At 38.2% G+C, this 22,224-nt stretch overlaps 2 protein-coding genes across 2 annotated transcripts; one reads left to right on the forward strand and one right to left on the reverse strand.

The window, feature by feature from the left end:
- The first annotated feature begins 520 nt into the window (after positions 1-520).
- LOC122753008 (40S ribosomal protein S25-like) lies at positions 521-895 on the forward strand. The gene has a single exon (XM_044000072.1). The coding sequence runs from the start codon at positions 521-523 to the stop codon at positions 893-895; it is 375 nt and encodes a 124-aa protein (XP_043856007.1).
- A 12,285-nt stretch (positions 896-13,180) lies between these two features.
- Positions 13,181-13,786, reverse strand: LOC122726002 (apoptosis regulator BAX-like). The gene has a single exon (XM_043963412.1). It carries the CDS (start codon positions 13,658-13,660, stop codon positions 13,181-13,183), a length of 480 nt encoding a protein of 159 aa, XP_043819347.1. The 5' UTR covers positions 13,661-13,786.
- Between the last annotated feature and the right edge of the window lie 8,438 nt (positions 13,787-22,224).

The raw sequence follows: 22,224 nt of genomic DNA on the forward strand, positions 1-22,224 counted from the left end.
AATTCTATAGCCCTCTGGACATACTTCCAAATTACTCTCCAGAATGGGTGGATCTTTTGACAACTCCACTAATAGTGAATTAGGTCCCAGTTGTCCCACTTCCCTTCCAACATCCAATATTTTCCTTTTTAAAATAAATCCTTTTAAAAGTTGTTGAATATAAGCCACAGAGAAGCTATAGAGAGTGGAAAAGATCTGACAACAAAAATAAATCTTCATATAACTATTTTTCTATGTATTAAAAAGGATCAGGAGACAAAAGTGTAAACTTGTTCTCTAAGAAAAATAGAACTGAGAAGGAACTCATGAAAACTAGACTAGAGTTGCTGAGTTTGAACTTTGGATTTTACCATCAAAAAACAAAAATTCTTGTGAAGGTTGGGGCCTGTCAGTCACTACATCCAGGACTAATCATAATTTACCAATGCCATAAGAAAGTACATAAGATTACCACCCACTTCCTTTCTGTCTGACATCTTAGCTTGGAGGTGGCACCAGCAGGAGTTCCTAGAGCCTCACCATGCCACCCAAGGATGATAAGAAGAAGAAAGATGCCAGCAAGTTGTCCAAGAAGGACAAGGACCCCATGAACAAGTCTGGGGGCAAATCTAAGAAGAAGAAGTGGTCCAAGGGAAAAATGAGAGACAAGCTCAACAATCTGGTTCTGTTTGACAAAGAGACATATGACAAACTGTGCAAGGAGGTCCCCAATTATAAAATTATTTCCCCTGCAGTGGTCTCAGAAAGACTGAAGATTCAGGGTTCTCTAGCTTGGGCAGCCCTCCAAGAACTGCTTGGTAAAAGTCTGATTAAGCTAGTTTCCAAACACAGAGCACAAGTGATATATACTAGGAACACCAAGGGTGGAGATGCTCCAGCTGCTGAAGATGCATGAGATGGTTCAACATTTTTGTGTACACTTTCAAAAATAAACTTACTGGACTTAAAAAAAAAAGAAAGTACATAAAAGAGTCTGACTAAACATGAAACCCTAATACAAAAATATAGGTTTGCAGATGAGTTACTAAAAGAAAATGTAGAATACAATGAAGAAATAGCTTGACCTATGTGATAAAATAATGGGATTTGGCAGACACCCAGGGGCCCCACCTGAGGATTGATTTAGAATTGTTTGAATTGGGTGAGACTGAGAAACTGACTGAGTACCTACTCAAGGGTGATTGGATGGAAACCTCACCTGGCTGGCCCTGAGTGATGTGTTGCTTTCAGAGGTGGTGTACCACTGACATCAGCAAGAGACCACTCTCAACCAATAAGCTTGAAGGACTTCCCCTTTCAGGGAGGGAGAGAGGAACTAGGAAGCAGAGGTTAGGGTTCTGCCTCTTCTTTTTCATGGAGGAAACGGCTGTGGCAGGAGACAGAGAATGAGAGGGCCCCTCTTGGTTGTTCAGACATTGGCTTGATGGTGAGAGACTTCATGTGGGCTTCTAAGAAAAGAATTTTGGTTTTTCTCTCTAGCTGTACCGAATAGATCCAAGATAGTACTATTCCATGCTATAAGGAATCTCTTCTCAGTCTCTCTCTTCACTAACTTATATTATAATAAATCCTTAAAAGCCTAAACTCTTGTTGAATTTATCAGTGATTTTAGCCAGCTTCCCCCAAAAACCTGGGGGGGGGAGCAGATTAGGACCCACATTTAGATTTTAAACAACACAGTTTGGCTGACCACAAAGAGGAAAGCTGAACCTCGATCTTCTGATCTTCCGGTTGGGTAAGAAATTTTCCCTCCCCTATCCCATTAAATTCGAAAGTACTGCTAAGTATCGGCTGTTTTCCATTTAAATTTTCAAATGGATTTTTTAAATTTCCTAAGTACCCCTTTTCTAACTTTAGCTTGGCTAATTAGACAAGCAGAGGAAAAGGTCATGTTGACCCTTGTTCAGTTTGAATATATAATCCAACTCAATCCAAGCCTAATCTTAAAAGCAAGGGCTCTCAGACTGAAATGCCCGATAATCCAACTCAATCCAAACCTGAGATTGAATGCAAAGCCTCTCAGACTGAAACTCCAAATGGCTCAACTCCTATTCCCTCTCCCTCTATTTCCTCCATGCCAACTAAACAAATAAATAAGGAAATAAATGATTTACTTGTAGAGGAGACAGAGAAGATAAAAATTTTTCCCCTTCAAGAGATCCTCACCCATGGCCAAAAAGGTGCTATATGTAAGCTCAGACAATACACACCTTTTGCGCCCAATGATTTGATTTCATGGAAACAAAATATTCCTAAATTTGATGAGGATGCCACAGCAGTTATCAGCCAGTTCAGGGCAATTTTTAGAGCGTATCAGCCAACATAGAATGATGTTATTGATCTCATTGAAATAATATTATCCCCAGGGGAAAAAGCTGATATAATAGGCATAGCAAATGCCCTGGAAGCCACAGGAAAAGTTGATATTAGATGGCCTGTTCAAGACCCTGATTGGGACCCCAATATGCCTGGGAATTTTGATAAGTTGCAGGAAGCAAAAGAAACATTGTTGAAGGCAATGGAATCCTGTGCTAGAAAGACTGATAACTGGCAAAAAATATTTTAGATAGTTCAAGAACCTAATGAAATACCTAATAGATTCTATGACAGACTGTGTAAGCATGCCAAGAAATACGCTAGACCAGACCCATTAGATGCTAGAGATGCCCATGTTATCTGTTTTCATTTTATACACCAGTCCTTACCAGAAATAAGAAAATATTTTGAAAGGCAATGTCCAGGCTGGAGTAGTTTGAGTCCTGACAGACTTAAAGAAATAGCAACATATATTTATGAAGGAAATGAGAGAGAAGAAAGGAACAGACAGGGCATTGTAGCTCCAGTACAGGAAACAACAAGGCAGCGAGACCAGGCAGTTGAGAATTACCATCAACCCCAGTATTGCTATCAACCCCCTAGATTTTGCTATTACTGCAATAAACAGGGGCACATAATGTGGTAATGTAGGATCATGCCAAGAGAGATAGAGAGGCAGAACCAAAACAGATATAGTTTCTCTCAGAGGAATACAGAGAGGCAGAATCAAAATAGATATAGATATTCTCAGGGGGGGTACAGAGAGAGAGAATCAAAATAGATATAGATCTTTTCAGGGGGATACAGAGAGGCAGAGTCAAAATAGTTAAAGACCTTTTCAGAGAGATATAGAGGAGCAAAATGAGAACAGTTACAGACCCACTCAAAGGGGTACAGATAAGAGAGATATAGAGGACTGATGGTGTAGGGGACAGGAAAGGACAGTAGAATCTGAAGACTTCATCTTTCCAGACCCTGAAATTTTTAGCCCTCTTGTGCCAGTCCATTCACCTCCCCAAAGTAATGAACCCCATGTAACCCTTAGAGTTGGAGATACTTATGATTGTTTATTAGATATAGGAGCCTCAAGATCAGTCCTAGTGAGCAAACCTGACCCTGAATGTACATCTATTGGATCTCTAAATGTAGTTGGCATTTCAGGAAAAGCACAATCAGTTGCAAAATTAACCCCTCACATAGTGAATCTGGGCCCATTAACAGTAGAAAATTCATTTCTACTTATACCAGACTCTCCTGCAAACCTATTAGGTTGTGATCTTCTTTGTAAACTTAGAGCAACCATATCTTGTTCTCCAGATGGTGGCATTTCCCTGGAATTGCCAGAGGATACTGTCCACTTACTGCCAATTTTGATCTCAGACACTCAGGAAAAAGTGGGGGATACATTTAAAATCCCTTCTGATATTCCTTAGTCCCTATGGGCTTCCTCCTCTACTAATGTAGGTCTCCTTAAATCTGCTGTGTCTGTTACCATTAAGACCAAAGATGGCCCATCACCATCCATTCCAGAATATCCCTTACCTAGAAAAGCCATTGAGGGAATTTCTCCTATAATTGAGGCTTTAATAAACCAAGGCATAATTGTCCCATACCCTTATTCCCCATGCAACATGCCCATTTTGCCAGTTAAAAAACCCAAGCATGGGCCAGATGGCAAGCCTGTTTACCACTCTGTAAAAGATCTGAGGGCAATTAATTCATATGTTATACCTAGAAATCCAATAATATCTAACCCTGCTACTATAATTTCCTCAATCCCATATAAAGCAACATGCTTCACAGTGGTAGGTCTATGCTCTGCTTTCTTTTCAATACCACAATATCAGGATTTCCAATACTTGTTTGCCTTTACCTGGAAGAATAGATGGTGGACTTGGACCAGACTCCCACAGGGATTTGTTGACAATCCCACGCTATTCTCTCAAATTTTGCAGCAGGATTTAGCCTCCATTACCTTTAAAGGTTCTACTTTAGTCCAATATGTAGATGACTTACTCCTGGCTGCACCTAATGCTGAAATTTGCCAGGAAGACAGCCGCCATCTGTTATTAGAGTTACCCAAATGAGGCCATAGGGTCTCTAAATCTAAGGTACAATGGTGTCTACCTCAGGTGGAATATTTGGGTTTTGTTTTGGCCATTGGCACTTGATCCATCTCTCCTAAGTGTATACAGACTATTCAACAACTCTCTGCTCCCTCTACTAAGAAGCAGCTAAAGGGGCAGCTAGATGGCACAGTGGTTAAAGCACCGGCCCTGGATTCAGGAGTACCTGAGTTCAAATCCGGCCTCAGACACTTAACACTTACTAGCTGTGTGACCCTGGGCAAGTCACTTAACCCCCATTGCCCCGCAAAAAAAAAAAAAAAAAAAGAAGCAGCTAAGGACTATTCTGGGAGCAGCTGGGTATTGCAGACAATGGATACCCTCTTTTGGTGAAATTAATAAACCTCTTACATCTCTAACCAAAAATTCTGTCCCAGAACCTTCACAGCTGGATTCCCAGCATCTCTCAGCTATAACAGAATTGAAGTGGGCATTGTTATCAGCACCTGCACTAGGACTCCCAGACTACAGTAAGTCTTTTACTCTTTTTGTATATGAACAGGGAGGAGTAGCTTCTAGGGTCCTGACTCTTTCTTGGGAGTAACTCCAAAATTCCATACACCCTACCACCCACAAAGCTCAGGCCCAGTAGAATGCATTAATAAAGAGCTTAAGAGAATGATTGGCAAATTGTGCACTGAAACTCATTTGAAGTGGCCTGATGTTCTACCATTGGCACTGTTCTGTTTGTGCAGCAGGCCAAGAGTAGAACTACATATATCACCTTTTGAGATGCTTTTTGGCCATCCCTCTATACAAGAAAAACCTTTTTTGCCAGTATGTACATCATTGGTGGGGGGAGATACTTCTGTTGCTTCCTATATACAGGAATTACAAGCCAAACTATGTGAACTCCATGAGGCAGGGGCAGCAGTACAGGCTGGCCCCTTGGACTTTTCCTTACATGATTTGAAACCAGGAGACAGTGTATATATTTTAAAATTTTCAGCGGACTAGTGGGACCTAGCCAGCTTGGGAAGGTCCTTTCCAAGTATTGCTAACTATTCCAACTGCCATCAAAATCAGAGAGAAGGATTCTTGGATACATTGCTCCCACATAAAACCAGTACCAGCACATGTAGACCATTGAATTTCATGGTCTCTTATTCTTCCATATGTAATTTGTTCCATTCATCTATCTCTCCAATTTTGAACCAATGCAAGATGGTTTTGATTTCATAATAAAATTTTAATTCTGGGAGTATTGTGCTCCCATATTCCAAATTGCTTGTTTTTTCCAACTGATTATTTGATCAAATTCTATAAAGTATTTCCCTGGTAAATTGGTTGACATGGAAAGTATAAATTAATTCTTGAAGCATTATTTACTAAGCATTTTTTTTAAAAGTCAGTTCGAATGTTACATACGGGTTTCTTTTTATGCCATTGTATCTACACTTTGAAATCAATAGTATGAGTTTATTTTCATAGAGATTTTCATTCTTTTTAGATTATGTTATAAGCCAATTTGAATTTCATTGTTTTTTATTCTTCCATGTGTATTTTGTTCTTCTAAACAGTTTGTTTTTCCAACTGGTAATTTAAGTAAATTATATAAAGTATTTCCTTGATAAATTGATTACTGTGACAAGTGTAAATTAATTCTAGAAATACTATTTTTACAAAAACAATTTATTATTTGGAATTATTGCACATTGTAAATTATATTCTGAGTCAAAGCAAATTCACATTTCTTGCAATCATTATTATCCTCAATGTTAAATCCATATGAGACTTGGATTATGGGAACTTACCATTAAGACATTAATTGCCTTCATCCATGAGAAGAATACACACAAGTGCAGGCATTGGAATGTCACAAAAGGGAAGACACGCATTAAGTTCAGGTAGTGCACTGCCTTGGGAAAGGCCGAGAGAGTAGCTATTGGCAAGAGTCAAGGTTGGATTCTTTTGGTTTAATTTCCCCCCACATGGTATGAGATGGCCAGGCTATGCCATCTCATTTGACACCTGACTTCAATTACCTCTTCTATATTCCTGATGTCAAGGACATCTCAATCCTATGCATCTGATTAAGCCTGACTCAGTTATTTCTCTGTTCTTTTATGGTAACCCCCATAATTATCTCAGGTGTCATAATAGATACAATGTTAGATTTGGCCTTGACATCTGCTACCAATTATATTAGATCATTTAATTTCTCATAATGGCATGAGGATAATTTGGCAGATGATGCAAAAAGTGATGAAATGAAGATTTACCTATTCTTTTTTGTTTGTTTGTTTGTTTGTTTGTTTTTGATGAGGCAATTGGGGCTAAATGACTTGCCCAAGGTCATGCAGCTAGTAAGTGTCAAGTGTCTGAGGCCAGATTTGAATTCAGGTCTTCCTGACTCCAGGGCCAGTGCTCTATCCACTGCACCAGCTAGCTGCCCCAAAATGAATATTTTTTAAATTATTTTCTTAATTAATATCACAATTGTCTTCTCAATTTATTCCTCACAGGGGGGAATGTAGTAATATTCAGTTTTAGAGAATGTTTCAGTTTTTGTTTTTATTATATGTTTCATGCATAACAACTGGACAATAATTATAAAATCTCTAAAAGATTCTGTGTTTCCTTAGACGTGTTTTTGAGGACCCTCATTATTTGATTCGATTATTGGCAAAGCTTTTTAAAATTCTGTTAAGCTCAATTTTGTAGGAAACTTTCCCAGCTAATTACCAGTATCTGAAACACCTGAGGGACTTTACAACCACATCTGAAACTCTACAGCTGAGACTTGTTAGTTGATCTTCAGGATCCACACCTGAAAGACTTTCATTCCACAACTACACCCAGAGGACATCCCAAGAATCATCTGAGAAAAGACTTTCAAAGACTTAAATGTATATTTTCCTGTTTTCCTTTTCCCCATTGAATACACTAATGTCCGCTTACTAAAGGGGAGTGCACCCTTTAGTTTTTCTATTTGTAATGTCCTCCTGCTAAAAGGGGAGTGCCCCCTTTAGCCTTTGTTAATGCATCACTCAATTTCTTTTCTCTCTTTTCATTCCCTTTACTTTGTTAGTCATAAGTATCATTAAGGAAACGATTGTTTCTTTTTTGAAATTTATTTTATTTTTTGCAGGGCAATGAGGGTTAAGTGACTTCCCCAGGGCCACACTGCTAATAAGTGTCAAGTGTCTGAGGCCAGATTTGAACTCAGGTCCTCCTGAATCCAGGGCCAGTGCTTTATCCACTGTACCATCTAGCTGCCCCCCAATAATTGTTTCTTAATGAAGCACAGTGGGGAATAATGGGATACGATAATGGGATTTGGCAGACACCCAGGGGCCCCACCTGAGGATTGATTTAGAATTGTTTGAATTGGGTGAGACTGAGAAACTGACTGAGTACCTACTTAAGGGTGATTGGATGGAGACCACACCTGGCTGGCCCTGAGTGATGTGTTGTTTTCAGAGGTGGTGTACCACTGACATCAGCAAGAGAGCACTCTCAACTAATAATCTTGAAGGACTTCCCCTTTCAGGGAGGGAGAGAGGAACTAGGAAGCAGAGGTTAGAGTGCTGCCTCTTCTTTTTCATAGAGGAACCAGCGTAGTGGGAGATAGAAAACAGGAGGGCCCCTCTTGGTCATTCAGACATCGGCTTAGTGGTGAGAGACTTCATGTGGGCTTCTAGGAAAAGAAGTTTGTTTTTTCTCTCTGGCTATACCGAATAGATCCAAGCTAGTATTATTCCATGCTATAAGGAATCTGTTCTCAATCTCTCTCTCTCTCTCTCTCTCTCTCTCTCTCTCTCTCTCTCTCTCTCTCTCTCTCACTCTTCACTAACTTATAAAATATTTTAATAAATCCTTAAAAGCCTAAACTCTTGCTGAATTTATCAGTGATTTTAGCCAGCTTTCTCCACCAAAACTGGGGTGGGGTAGATTAGGACCAACAATTTAGATTTTAAATAACATAGCTGAGAGAAGGTCAAGTACTAAAATTTTTTTTAAATTAAGTAGAAACTCAGAGAAGAGAATGTTGTTGTTACAGCCTCTACATGATTACCTAGAAGAGATCCAAAGTATAATTTTAAAGAATTTGACAGCTAACATGGAAAAAATGACAAAGAAAATTAGTAACTGAGAAAAATTGATAATTTTTTTTGTTTTTTTAATATTTAGAATTTATTTTCCCAAATTACATATAAAATACAAATATTTACATCATTTTTTAAAAACTGTGCGTTCCAAATTCTCTACCACCCTCCCTCCCAACCCCTCCAAGAACTCAAGCAATTCAATATAAGCTATACATGAGCAGTCATGCAAAACATTCCCACATTATCCAGGTTGTAAAAGAAAACAGATAAAACAAAACTTCAGATAAAAGAACTAACAAAAAAATTATGCTTCAATCTGTATTCAAATAACATCAGTTCTCTCTCTGTAGATGGATTGCATTTTTCTTGGATCATTGCATTGCTCAAAATAGCTGAGTCCTTTATGGCAGATTATCTCACAATATTGTTGTTATTTTGTATACAGTATATTTCCCTTTGCATCAGCTTATGTAGGTCCTTCCAGGTTTTTCTGATAGCATTCTGTTCATTATTTTTCATAGTGAACTAGATTTATATAATACTTTATAGAGAGATTTCCTTACAGTAAACTCATGAGGTTGATTATTGCAACAACAGTAATAGATAACCATAATCGTCACAATCATCATCATGATCATCTTACATTACTCTTGCCTCCACTTCCAAATTTTTCACAATTACTATTAACTGTTTTCCTTCTTCCTACTCCCTTCCCATATTTATTCTATTTTCTATCTTCTTTTACCCTATCCCTCCTCAAAAGTGTTTTGCTTCTGGGGCGGCTAGGTGGCGCAGTGGATAAAGCACTGGCCCTGGAGTCAGGAGTACCTGAGTTCAGATGCGGCCTCAGACACTTAACACTTACTGGCTGTGTGACCCTGGCAAGTCACTTGACCCCAATTGCCTCACTAAAAAAAAAAAAAAAGTGTTTTGCTTCTGACTGCCCCCTCCCCTCCTCTGCCCTCCCTTCTTTCATTCCTCCCTCTTTATCCCCCTTCCCTTCCTACTTTCCTGCAGGGTTAGATAGATTACTCCACCAAATTGAGTGTCTATGTTATTCTCTGCTTGAGCCAACTCTAATGAGATTAATTCTTTGAGTTAATTCTGATGAGTGTAAGGCTCATTCACTGCCGCACTCCTCCCCCATCTCCCCCCCCCCTGCATAAGCCCTTTCTTGTTTCTTTCATATGAGATTTCACCCCATTCTACCTCTCCCCTTTCCCCTCCCCCAGTGCAATCCTCTCCCCCATAATTTTACCCTAAAGATGTCATCATAAGGCAACTAGATGACTCAGTGGACAAAGCACCAGCCCTGGACCCAGGAGGACCCGAGCTCAAATCTGGCCCCAAACACAAAACACTCACCAACCCTGTGACCCCACTTAACCCTCATTGCCCCACGAAAAAAAAATTTTTTTAATTAAAAAAAAAATCACATTAACTGGGGGCAGCTAGGTGGCACAGTGGATAAAACACCAGTCCTGGATTCAGGAGAACCTGAGTTCAAAGCCAGCCTCAGATACTTGTTGCTTACTATCTGTGTGACCCTGGGCAAATCACTTAACCCTCATTTCCCCACCAAAAAAAAATCACATTAACCAATGGTTTATCTATTTTATTGGTTTTTTTTTTTCATAAAAACACCTCTTGGGCCTATTTATTTTTTCAATTATTTTTTGACTTTCAGTTTTATTAATCTTTGCTTTGTCAAGAATTTTTTTTTAATTTGTAATCAGGGAATTTTTAATTTGTTCTTTTTCTACTTTTCTTCACTTGCTTAACCAAGTAATCTACTCTTTCTCTAATTTGTTTATGTTATCTTTTCAAAATATAAGTTTCCCAGGGACAGCTAGGTAGCCCAGTGGATAAAGCACTAGCCCTGGATTCAGGAGGACCTGAGTTCAAATCCAAATTTAGACACTTGACATTTACTCGCTGTGTGACCCTGGCCAGGTCACTTAACCTTCATTGCCATAAACAAAAAACAAAATATAAATTTCCCTAAATACTGCTTTGACTGAATACCACAAATTTCGATATGTGTCCTCATTTTTGTTAATAGCATAAATGAAATTCTAGATTGCATTATCTGTTCTTTGACCACCTCATTCTTTTTTTTTTTTTTTTTGGTAAGGCAATTGGGGTTAAGTGACTTGCCCAGGGTCACACAGCTAGTAAGTGTCAAGTGTCTGAGACCAGATTTGAACTCAGGTCCTCCTGAATCCAGGGCCAGTGTTCTCTCCACTGTGCCACCTAGCCCCTCACTTCATTCTTTAGGATTAGATTTTCTTTCTTTTTTTTTTTTGCGGGGCAATGGGGGTTAAGTGACTTGCCCAGGGTCACACAGCTAGTAAGTGTCAAGTGACTGAGGCCGGATTTGAACTCAGGTACTCCTGAATCCAGGGCCAGTGCTTTATCCACTGCACCACCTAGCTGCCCCCTTAGGATTAGATTTTCTAATTTCCAATCAATGTTTAATCTATGCTTTTGAAGACTTTTATTGAATATGTTTTTATTGCTTTGTGGTCTGAAAAGGATAAATCGAATGTTTCTGCTTTTCTTCATTTGGTGACTAAACCATGCTGTTTCAACTTTTTTGTTTGTTTTTTTTTTATTTTGAGGTTTTTCCCTTTTGTTCTGATTCTTCTCTCACAGAAGGACTAATGCAGAAATATGTTTAATGTGATTTTACATATATAACCTATATCAGATTGCTAGCTTGTCTTGGGGAAGGGAGAGGAAAAAAAGGGAGGGAGAAAAATTTGGAACTAGAAATCTTATAAAAACAAATGTTGAAAACTCTCTACATGTAATTAGAAAATAATAAAATACTTTTATGATTAAAAAAAAGAAAAAATAGTGCTGTCACTGTGCACAACATTGTCTTGGTTCTGCGTACTTCACTATAAATTAGTTCATACAAGTCTTTCTGGGACTTTCTGAGATCATCCTGCTTGTCATTTCTTATAACACAATAATGTTCCATCACCATCATATACCACAACTTGTTTAACCATTCCCCAATTGATGGGCATTCCTTTGATTTCTAATTCTTAACCACCACAAAAAGAGCTGCTATAAATCTTTTTATACAAATAGATCTTTTTCTATTTGGGGGGATGTCTTTGGAATATAAACCTAGCAGAGGTATTGCTGTATCAAAGGGTATGCACAATTCTATAGCCCTTTAGGAATGGTTACAAATTGCCCTCCAGAATGATTTGATCTTTTCACAATTCCACCATCAGTGGATTAGCATCCAAGTTTTCCCTTTTCCCCTCCAACATTCAATATTTTTTGGTTTTGAAACAAATCCTATTAAAAGTTGTTGAATTTAATCCACAGAGAAACTATAGAGATTGGACATGATCTGACAAGAAAAATGAATCTTCATATACCTATATTTGTATGTATTAAGAAGGATCAGGATACAAAAGTGTAAACTTGCCCTATATTCATTTAAAAATGAGAAGGAGGGGCAGCTAGGTGGCACAGTGGATAGAGCACCAGCCCTGGAGTCAGGAGTACCTGAGTTCAATTCAGGCCTCAGACACTTAACACTTACTAGCTGTGTGACCCTGGGCAAGTCACTTAACCCCAATTGCCTCACTAAAAAAGATAAATAAATAAAAATTAAAATGAGAAGGAAGAAGAGAAGAAGAAGAAAATTGAAATCAAAATAAAAGCATTAAATATCTGGGAGTTAATATACCAGGACACACAGAGAACTTAAATAAGTATAAGAACAAAACAATTTTTTTACAGAAATATATGAAAATCTTAGTAAAGAGGAAGGTGACTCAGTATTCATATTCATGTCATACTAACATATTAAAAGTGATGTCACTACAAAGTCTTGTATAATACCAATTCAGATACCAATGTGATGCAGGATTAGATAAATTGATGGTAAAGTTTAATTAGAGAAATAAAATAATCAAGAATATGGAAAATAGTAATAAAGTAACTTATCACAATGGAATATTAAATTAAATTTCAAAATTATCTGATAAAGGATAAAAATAGACAAGTTTAGTTCAATATATAGAGAAGAAATATACATTATGATCCATTTTCTGAAAAGCCTAAGAACGATATTGCAAAGACGATCCTTAGGAATTAACAAATGACCCTGAAATCCAAAGTATTCCTCAGCATTTTCTTTTTTCTACTACTCATTCATTTTTAATTGGCACTAAAAATCTAACCATCAGTTTTCTCATCCTGATGATCCCCAATCTTGAAAAATACAGAGCCAAATCAACACAGGCCAGAGATCATAGGACTCATTCACAATTCTTTTTTTTTTCCCCTGCTCCAAAGTTGATGTTTATTGGCCAAGGCTACCGCTCACCCCACCAACACTTAGCCAGCAACTAGAGAACATCCAGCTTTGGGGCGCTGCCAGTCAATGGGATACTCCCCAAAATAATTACAAAAGTAAGGAAAATGTTTTCCCCTCCCCCACCCCCAGTAGTGGAAAACCCATAATTTATCCTAAAAACAGACAGTCCAAGCAGAGCTGGGATGAGGATGGGGGGCAGCCAGGCCCCCAAGCCCTCCCTAGGACATCTTCCAGATGGTAAGTGAAGCTGTAAGGATGCCAGCCACGAAGATGGTAACTGCCTGTCGGGTTGGTGGCCCAAAGTAAGAAAGGAAGCCATCCCAGCCACCCTGCTCCTGGATTCAGGTGAGCAGCCATTCTCGCGGGAAGTCTAGGGTCCAGCCCACAATGGTTCGCATCAGCTCTGGGACCTTGGTGCAAAGCGCCTTAAGCAGCAGTTTGCTGGAGAAATAGAAGAGGGCCACGACCCGGCCCCAGTTGAAGTTGCCGTCGGAGAACATCTCGGCCGCCACTCGGAAGAAGACCTCTCGAGGGGAGTCAGTCTCCACCGCGTCGATCATCCTCTGCAGCTCCATGTTGCTGTCCAGCTTGTCCCCGATCCTACGCAGGCACTCGGTCAGCCGCTTGGTCTGGAGGTCCGAGGGCAGCGGGGCCGAGTCCCCCATAGAGTCCAGGAGCAGCTCGGGGGCGCCCCCCGCCACCCGGCCCGCGCGGTCCTGGATGAACCCCTGCAGCAGTATGGCCCCGGTCCTCAAGATCTGCTCGCCGCTCCTGGTCCCCGAATCGACCCCGCCTCGCAGGGGCTCCCCGGAGCCGTCCATCGCTCCGCCGCCGCCTCCTCCTCTTCATTCACAATTCTTAACAAAAAATTGGGCTAAACCTGTGCATAGGTAGCCCATACCTGATCCAGAACACAGGGAGCTTAGGTCCAATTCAGAGTTCAGGTGGCCCAGATTCTACCACATTAGGAGACAAAGCCATACCACAACTTGGACAGCTCCTGCCCAAGAACCAAAAAAGCCAAAGCAAGAAAAAAGGACATGACAGTAACTGGGAAATAAATCATCAGGAACCTTGTCGGAGGCATGCTACCACTGTCATCAACATTTTCTTAGTGCTGGTCAGGCTTGTGGAAAGAAAAGAATTCCATTCTGCTGTCAAGATTGTGAAAGGAGAATGAGACAGAGAAGGTAAAATCTACCTAGACTGTCCTCAGAAGACTTAATCAAAAGCTAAGAATTCTGGGTGAAGGTTAGAGCCTGTCAGTCACTACATCCAGTACTAAGCATAATTTACTGATGCCATATGAAAGTACATAAGAGAAAAGAGTCTGTCCAAACATGAAACTCCAATCCAAAAATATGTTTGCAGATGTGAGCTAATAAAAGAAAATGTAGAACACAATGAGAAAATAGCTTAAACTGACAGAAGTTAACAAATTAAGTAGAATCTCAGAAAAGAGAATGTTGTTGTTACAACCTCTACAAGAGTACCCAGAAGAAATGAAACAAGAAATCAAAAATGTAATTTTAAAGAATTTGACAAAAAAGTAAAGTAAAAATAAAAATATTCTACTAACAACCTCCTGAATGAAACCCCAAAGTGGAAAATCCCAGGATCATTGTAGTCAAATCTAAAGCTTTCAGATCAAAGCACAAATATTGCAGCCATCCCAAATGAAGAGTTCCAATAAGTTATGGGCAGGACCATACAATATTTAGAAGCTGTCACCAAAAAGAAGACAAGATCTTTGAATATGATTTTACAAAAGGCAAAAGATAAAGACTTACAATCAAGAAAAAGCTTTCTGCCATAACTGAGTTTAATCCTTTAGAAGGAAAATGGAACTTAAATGGAACAGAAGATGTCCAAGTATACCTGATGAAAGAACCAGGAATATAAGTAGAAATTTTGAATATAAACACAAGCATCAAAAGAAGCAAGTACAGATACTTGGTCAATTGTAAAGAATTATATGATGGAGGGCAGCTGGGTAGCACAGTGGATAAAGCACCACACTCAATTCAGCAGGACCAGAGTTCAAATCCAGCCTCAGACACTTGACACTTACTAGCTATGTGACCCTGAACAAGTCACTTAACCCTCATTACCCTGCAAAAAAAAAAAAATATTTGTGTCATAAAAGTAATTTGGTAGGACTCCTTCTTCACTTATTTTTCCAAACAATTTATATAATATTGCAATTAACTATTCTTTAAATGTTTTGTAGAATTCACTTGTAAACCCATCTGGCCTCAGAGATTTTTTTCTTAGGGAGTTCATTGATGGATTCTTCAATTTCTTTTTTTTACAATGAGGCTATTCGAGTCTTTTAATTCCTTTTCTGTTAATCTAAGCAATTCATATTTTTGTAAATATTCATCCATTTCCTTTATATTGCCAAATTTATTGCATACAGATTGGCAAAATAGCTCCTAATTATTGCTTTAATTTCTTTTTTTTTTTTTTAGTGAGGCAATTGGGGTTAAGTGACTTGCCCAGGGTCACACAGCTAGTAAGTGTTAAGTGTCTGAGGCTGGATTTGAACTCAGGTACTCCTGACTCCAGGGCCGGTGCTCTATCCACTGCGCCACCTAGCTGCCCCTATTGCTTTAATTTCCACATGGTTGGTGGTGAATTCACACCTTTCATTTTTGATACTGGTAATTTGGTTTTATTCTTTCTTTTTTTTTTAAATCAAATTAACTAAAGTTTATGTATTTTATTGATTTTTAATAAAACAAACTTAGTTTAATTTATTAGTTTAGTAGTTTTCTTACATTCAATTTTATTAATTTCTCCTTCAGTTTTTCAAGATTTCTAATTTAGTATTTAATTGGGGATTTAAAATTTGTTCTTTTTCTATCTTTTTAGTTGAATGCCCAATTCATTTATCTCCTTTTTTTTCTATTTTATTTATGTACACACTTAGAGATATAAAATTTCCCCCTAAGAACTGCTTTGGCTGCATCCCATAAGTTTTGGTATATTGTCTCATCATTGTCATTCTCTTTAATGAAGTTATTGATTGTTTCTATGATTTGTTGTTTGACCCACTCATTCTTTAGGATGAGATTATTTAGTTTCCAATTAATTTTCAGTCTATCTTTCTATGGCTGTTTATTACATATAATTTTCATTGCATCATGATCTGAAAAGAATGCATTTACTATATCTGCCATTCTACATTTGACTGTGAGTTTTTTGTGCCCTAATACATGGTCAATTTTTGTTTATGCGCACATACCACTGAGAAAAAGGTTTATTCCTTTCTGTCTCCATCTGCTATTCTCCAGAGGTCTATCATACATAACTTTTCTAAAATTCTATTCACCTCTTTTAAAAAAAAAAATTTATTTATTTATTTTGGTGAGGCAATTGGTGTTAAGTGACTTGCCCAGGGTCATGCAGCTAGTAAGTTGTCAAGTGTCTGAGGCTGAATTTGAACTCAGGTCCCCCTGACTCCAGGGCCAGTGCTCTATCCATTGCACCACCTAGCTGCCCCCTATTCACCTCTTTAACTTCTTTCTTATTTATTTTGTGGTTAGATTTATCTAGTGTTGAGAGGTAGAGGTTAAAATTCTCCACTAGTATAACTTTGCCATCTATTTCCTCTTGTAACTCATTTAACTTCTCTAAGAATCTGGATGCTATACTACTTGGTGCACATATATAGATATATAGATAGATGGATATATTTATTTATTTACTATTGATATTATTTCATTGTCTATGGTACCTTTTAGCAAGATGTAGTTTCCTACCTTATCTCTTTTAATTAGATGTATTTTTGCTTTGGGTTGTCTGAGAATAAGGATTGCTACCCCTATTTTTTTTTACTTCAGCTGAAGCATAATATATTCTTCTCCAACCTTTTACCTTTACTCTAGGTGTATCTCTCTGCTTCAAATGTGTTTCTTGAAAACAACATATTATAGTATTCTGGTTTTTAATCCACTCTGCTATTCACTTCCATTCTATGGGAGAGTTCATCCCATTCACATTCACAGTTATGATTACTGTGTTTTTTCCCTCCATTCTATTTTCCCCCTTTTTATACTTTTCTTTCTTCTTTCATCCTATTCCTCCTCACCAGCATTTTGCTTCTAACCAGTGGCTCCCTCAATCTGACCTCCCTTTTATTAGCCACCCTCCCTTTTCTTTCCCTTTTATTGCTCTGCTTCTGCCCTCTCTTCTATCACTACCCTCCCTTTTCCCCTTACTCTTCTACTTCCCTATTGGGTAAGCTAAATTTCTTTATCCAAATGAGTATATATTTTATTCCCATTTTGAGCCAAATCTGATTAAAGTAAGGTTGAAACAATTCTTATTCCTCTCTTCTTTCCCTCAATTGTAATAAGTTTTTTGTTCCTCTTCATGTGATGTAATTCATCCCATTCCAACTTCCCTTTCTTGGTCTCCCTGTATAGTCCTTTTTCACCCCTTAATTTTTCATATCATCACATCAAAGTCAATTTATACCTATATCCTCTATGTAAACTCCTTCTATCTGCCCTAATAGAGATACAGTTCTCAAAAGTTATAAGTTTTATCTTCCCATGTAGGGATGTAAACAGTTTAACCTTATTGAACAACTTTTTTCCTGTTTGTTTACCTTTTTATACTTCTCTTGAGTCTTATATTTTAAGATCAAATTTTCTGTTCTGTTCTTTTCATCAGGAAAGCTTGAAAGCCTCCTATTTCATTGAATGTCCATCTTTTCCCCTGGAAGATAATGCTCAATTTTTCTGGATAGTTGATTTTTGGCTATAATCCAAGCTCCTTTTCTTTCCAGAATATCATATTTCAAGGCCTCCTACCCTTTTATGTTGAAGTTTCCAGGTCCTACGTAATCCTCATGGAGGCTCCATGATATTTAATTTTTTATTTCTTTCTGGATGATGGAAGTATTTTCTCCTTCACCTGGCAATTCTGGAATTTGTCTACAATTTTCCTTGGAGTTTTCCTTTTGAGGTGTCAGGAGGTGATCAGTAGATTCTTTCAATGACTATTTTATCCTCTGATTCTATGATATCAGGGAAGTTTTCCTTGATAATTTCATGAAATATGATGTCTAAACTCTTTTTCTGATCATGGCTTTCAGGTAGTCCAATAATTCTTAAATTATCTCACCTGAGAGCAGCTAGGTGGTGCAGTGGATAGAGCACTGGCCCTGGATTCAGAAGGACCTGAGTTCAAATCCGGCCTCAGACACTTGACATTCACTAGCTATATGACCCTGGGCAAGTCACTTAACCCTCATTGCCCTGCAAAAAAACAAACAAAAACATAAATAAATATTGTCTCACCTGGATCGATTTTCCAGGTCAGTTGTCTTTCTAGTGAGGTATTTCACATTTTCTTCTATTTTTTCATTCTTTTGATTCTGTTTGACTTATTCCTGGAATCTCATGGAGTCATTATATTCCATCTGCCAAATTCTAATTTTTTAAGGCATTATTTTCTCAGTCAGCTTTTCTACCTCCTTTCACATTTGGCCAACTTTTTTCCAATTTGGACAATTATAGTTTTTAAGGAATTGCTTTCTTCAGTCAATTTTTGAGCTTCCTTTTCTAAGCTTTTGACTTTTTTTTTCATAATTTTCTTACATAACTCTCGTTTCTTTACCATTTTTTTCTTCTACCTCTCTAATTTATTTTTTTAATCCTTTTGGAGTTCTTCCAAGAATGCTTTTTGGTCTTGAGACCAATTCATCTTCCCACTTGAGGCTTCAAATGTAGGCATTTTGACAGTATCATCCTCATCTGAGTTTTGTGTTTTTGTTCTTCCCTGTCACCATAAAAACTCTCAATCATAAGGGTCTTTTTCTGTTTCATACTCATATTTTAGCTAGTTTTTTTTACTTTTAAAATTGAGGTTTTTGATGCTGAATGATATGAGCAGAACCAGGAGAACATTGTGATGATCAACTGTGATAGACTTAACTCTTCTCAGCAATAAATGGTCCAAGATAATTCCAAAGGACTCATGATGGAAAATGTTTGCCATATCCAGAAAAAAGTATGGAATCTAGATGCAGATTGAACCATGCTTTCTCTACATTTTTGCTTTTCTTTTTTGGTGTTTTTCCTTTTTGTTCTGATTCTTCTTTCATAACATGACTAATGCAAAAATATGTTTAATGTGATTGTACAAATATAACCTATATCAGATTGCTTGCTGTCTTAGGGAGGGAGGAGGGAAGAGAGGGAGGGGGAAAAATGTGGAACTAGAAATCTTATAAAAATAAATGTTGAGGACAGCTAAGTGGCATAGTGGATAAAGCACTGGCCCTGGAGTCAGGAGGACCTGAGTTCAAATCCAGCCTCAGACACTTAACACTTACTAGCTGTGTGACCCTGGGCAAGTTACTTAACCCCAATTGCCTCACTAAAAAAACAAACAAACAAACAAAAACACAGTAAGCTCCCTGAGGGCAGGGACCACAGCAGTCATTTTTCATCCTTTATGCCCAGCCTTGGCCATACTTCCATATGTACATTAGTTGATGCTTAAGAAACATTTGTGGGGGCAGCTAAGTGGCATAGTGGATAGAGCACCGGCCCTGGATTCAGGAGGGCCTGAGATTAAATCCGACCTCAGACACTTGACACTAGCTGTGTGACCCTGGGCAAGTCACTTAACCCCAATTGTCTCACCAAAAATAAATAAATAAATAAAAGTTTTTTTAAAAAGAAAGAAAAAGGGGCAGTTGGTGGTGCAGTGGATAGAGCACCAGCCCTGGAGTCAGGAGTACCTGAGTTCAAATCCAGCCTCAGACACTTAACACATACTAGCTGTGTGACCCTGGGCAAGTCACTTAACCCCAATTGCCTCACTAAAAAAAATTTTTTTAATTAAATAAATAAATAAATAAAAAGAAAGAAAGAAACATTTGTGGTTCAATGCCCACTGTTCTACTGTTACATTAGTTTCCACAAAATATTCAAAAACCCATGGATCACACAGGATAAGAAGACTCAATCAGCCTTCTCAGTGCCTTTGCACTATCTATCTCTCATGCCTAGGATGCACTCCCTCTTTAACTCCATATCACAGAATCCCTCTCTTCCTTTCAAATGCAGCCGAGGCACCATGAAGACATGAAGCCTTTTATGATTCTCCTCCACAGTGCCACAAATTATAGTGCCCTACCACCCAAAGGGACTTGTATTTAACTATATTATGTTTTTGTATTAACTTTAGATATCCATCTTATTCATATTGTTACATGTACTACTAGTCTCCCACATTAGGATGTAAGCTCTTTACAACCAGGGATTTTTTTCTTCTTGGTACATGTATCCCCAGCATCCAGCACAATGCCTGATACACAGTAAGTGCTTAATAAATAACTCTTGCTAGGTCAATGAATGGATTTTGATCTGTACTGGTGGAGGAAGTGCCCATACTCATGAGCTCATGCATTTGGTGGAGTACTGAAGCCTTACCTGGTAGCATGAAATTAAATGGAGGGACTAGATAGAACCTATAGACCTATGAGAAGACAGTCACAGTTATCTAGGTGTAAAGTAGTAAGATCTCCAACTAAAATGGTGGCAATGGGAAGCACGGGCAAGGTTTTTTAATGCTTGTTTAGTTCACCATTGTTGCATCCATAGGGTCTAACTTTACCAAGCAATACACTGAATTTGCTTCCATGTGATTAATACATCAATAACATTGATCTTTCTTTTGACTGTCTAGAGATATAAGGTGGATATAAGAGGATTATCTGGAACATTCATGTGAAAAGAAAAAATGGAGATGGAGGTAGAAAGAAATAGGTAAAGAGGTCCCAATGATCCAGATTAGCTAACAACAGTTATTGTACTTCATTTTCTCTCAAGAGTTCCACTTCCCAAGAAGAATGAATCACTTCATATGGTATCCAATTAAATCTGAGAGGAATTAGATAAAGGTTTGGGATACTCCTTTTTTAATTATCCATGATCATAAGATTCCTGCCTATTTGAAGCATATCTTTTCTAAGAATTTCCCATTTAAAAATTCAGATAGATTTCATTCACAACAAAAGAGATCAATGTGCCTCATCACTACTTGAAAAAAGTGGAGAATAGTGAAGGCAAAATGTAAATATATTTGTTGCTACCCACCTATAACTATGTCAGGAATTCTGTGAATGCGGCCATACTTAACTGGTAGAAAAAGTAGACATGGTTTCTGGGTATGCCCATAGGGGTTCCTAGTCCTGAGGAATAACTTGAAAAAAGAGTAGAAAAGAAAAAAGAAATCTCTACACTGGATTCCAAAGAGAGTTTAATTAGTGTCTGCCCTTCCTGATGGCCCAGGGACCATGCCCCAAAGGACACTGAAGCCTTCAAAGCTTCCAGAGCAATTACACTTAGAACCTTTTGGACAGAACAGGAGGCCAGAGTCATTCTTCCAGTGTGAGGTAGGTGAGGGGTCTCAGGGTCTGGATACCATTAAAGGATTCTAATTTTCACACACCTTTTCCCTGCATTTGGTCATTTCTCATCATTATTCTTCTGATAAGAAAAATCAAACCTTTTCTGACTGGTTTTCATCCATTTAGATATGTTTTGATGGTTACTTCCAAAGTTACCTTCCTTCAGTCAAATACAATTTGTCCTCAGTCCTTCCCTTCCCCAGAGTGTTAGAGCCAAACCAAGGAGAGAGAAGAGAAGGTTAGGTAAAGAAATGAGCTCTAGAGGAACAGGAGGAGTTTTCTGAGACCATTTTCCCTGGATCAGAAGAAAGAGAAAGTCTTCAGAGAGCTGCAAGAAAGTACAGGAACAATTTTGAGCCAACCCCATGTCCTCCATATCCTCTCCCCACCCCTGTCAAACCTCATGCTCTTATTTCCCTTCTTTGTACTCTTAACATATCAGCTTCTAAGAGGATCAAGCACTGGCAAACCTGAAGGACAGAGTTGAACTTTTTAAAAAGTATCTTCACTGTTTTCTCAAATATAGCCTTATTTCTTATCAACATAGAGTAATTTCCTCTTGCTGTGCTTTGGGAACAAAGCTAGTAACTATAGTGTAAAGAACAGTCAGCTATTTCTGTGAAAACTTGGGCAAGTCAAATAACCTCTCTAGGCCTCAATTACCTTATCTATAAAGTGAAGAGTAAAAATATGTGATATTTCTGGTCTCTAAATCCTAAATTCATGATCTGAAAATGACCACATGATCTCTAAAGTGTCTTCCAGAGCTGGTACCTAAATACTATGGGACTACATTTTATCGAATTAATCATTTCAAACTTCAATATGAACTCTCTTAAGGAACTTCACATGCATCATGTAGTATGTTTCCATGGACTGGACTCTACTTACCACATGAGCACTATGGAATATTCAAAGATCCTTTTTTAAGAAAAGAATAGGTGCATGTGGAAC

This window comes from Dromiciops gliroides, chromosome 4, assembly GCF_019393635.1.
Source record: "Dromiciops gliroides isolate mDroGli1 chromosome 4, mDroGli1.pri, whole genome shotgun sequence".
Lineage (NCBI taxonomy): Eukaryota > Metazoa > Chordata > Mammalia > Microbiotheria > Microbiotheriidae > Dromiciops > Dromiciops gliroides.

Coding starts and splice junctions, on each gene's coding strand:
- LOC122753008 (XM_044000072.1), top strand. CDS start 521: ATGCCACCCAAGGATGATAAGAAGAAGAAAGATGCCAGCAAGTTGTCC.
- LOC122726002 (XM_043963412.1), bottom strand. CDS start 13,660: ATGGACGGCTCCGGGGAGCCCCTGCGAGGCGGGGTCGATTCGGGGACC.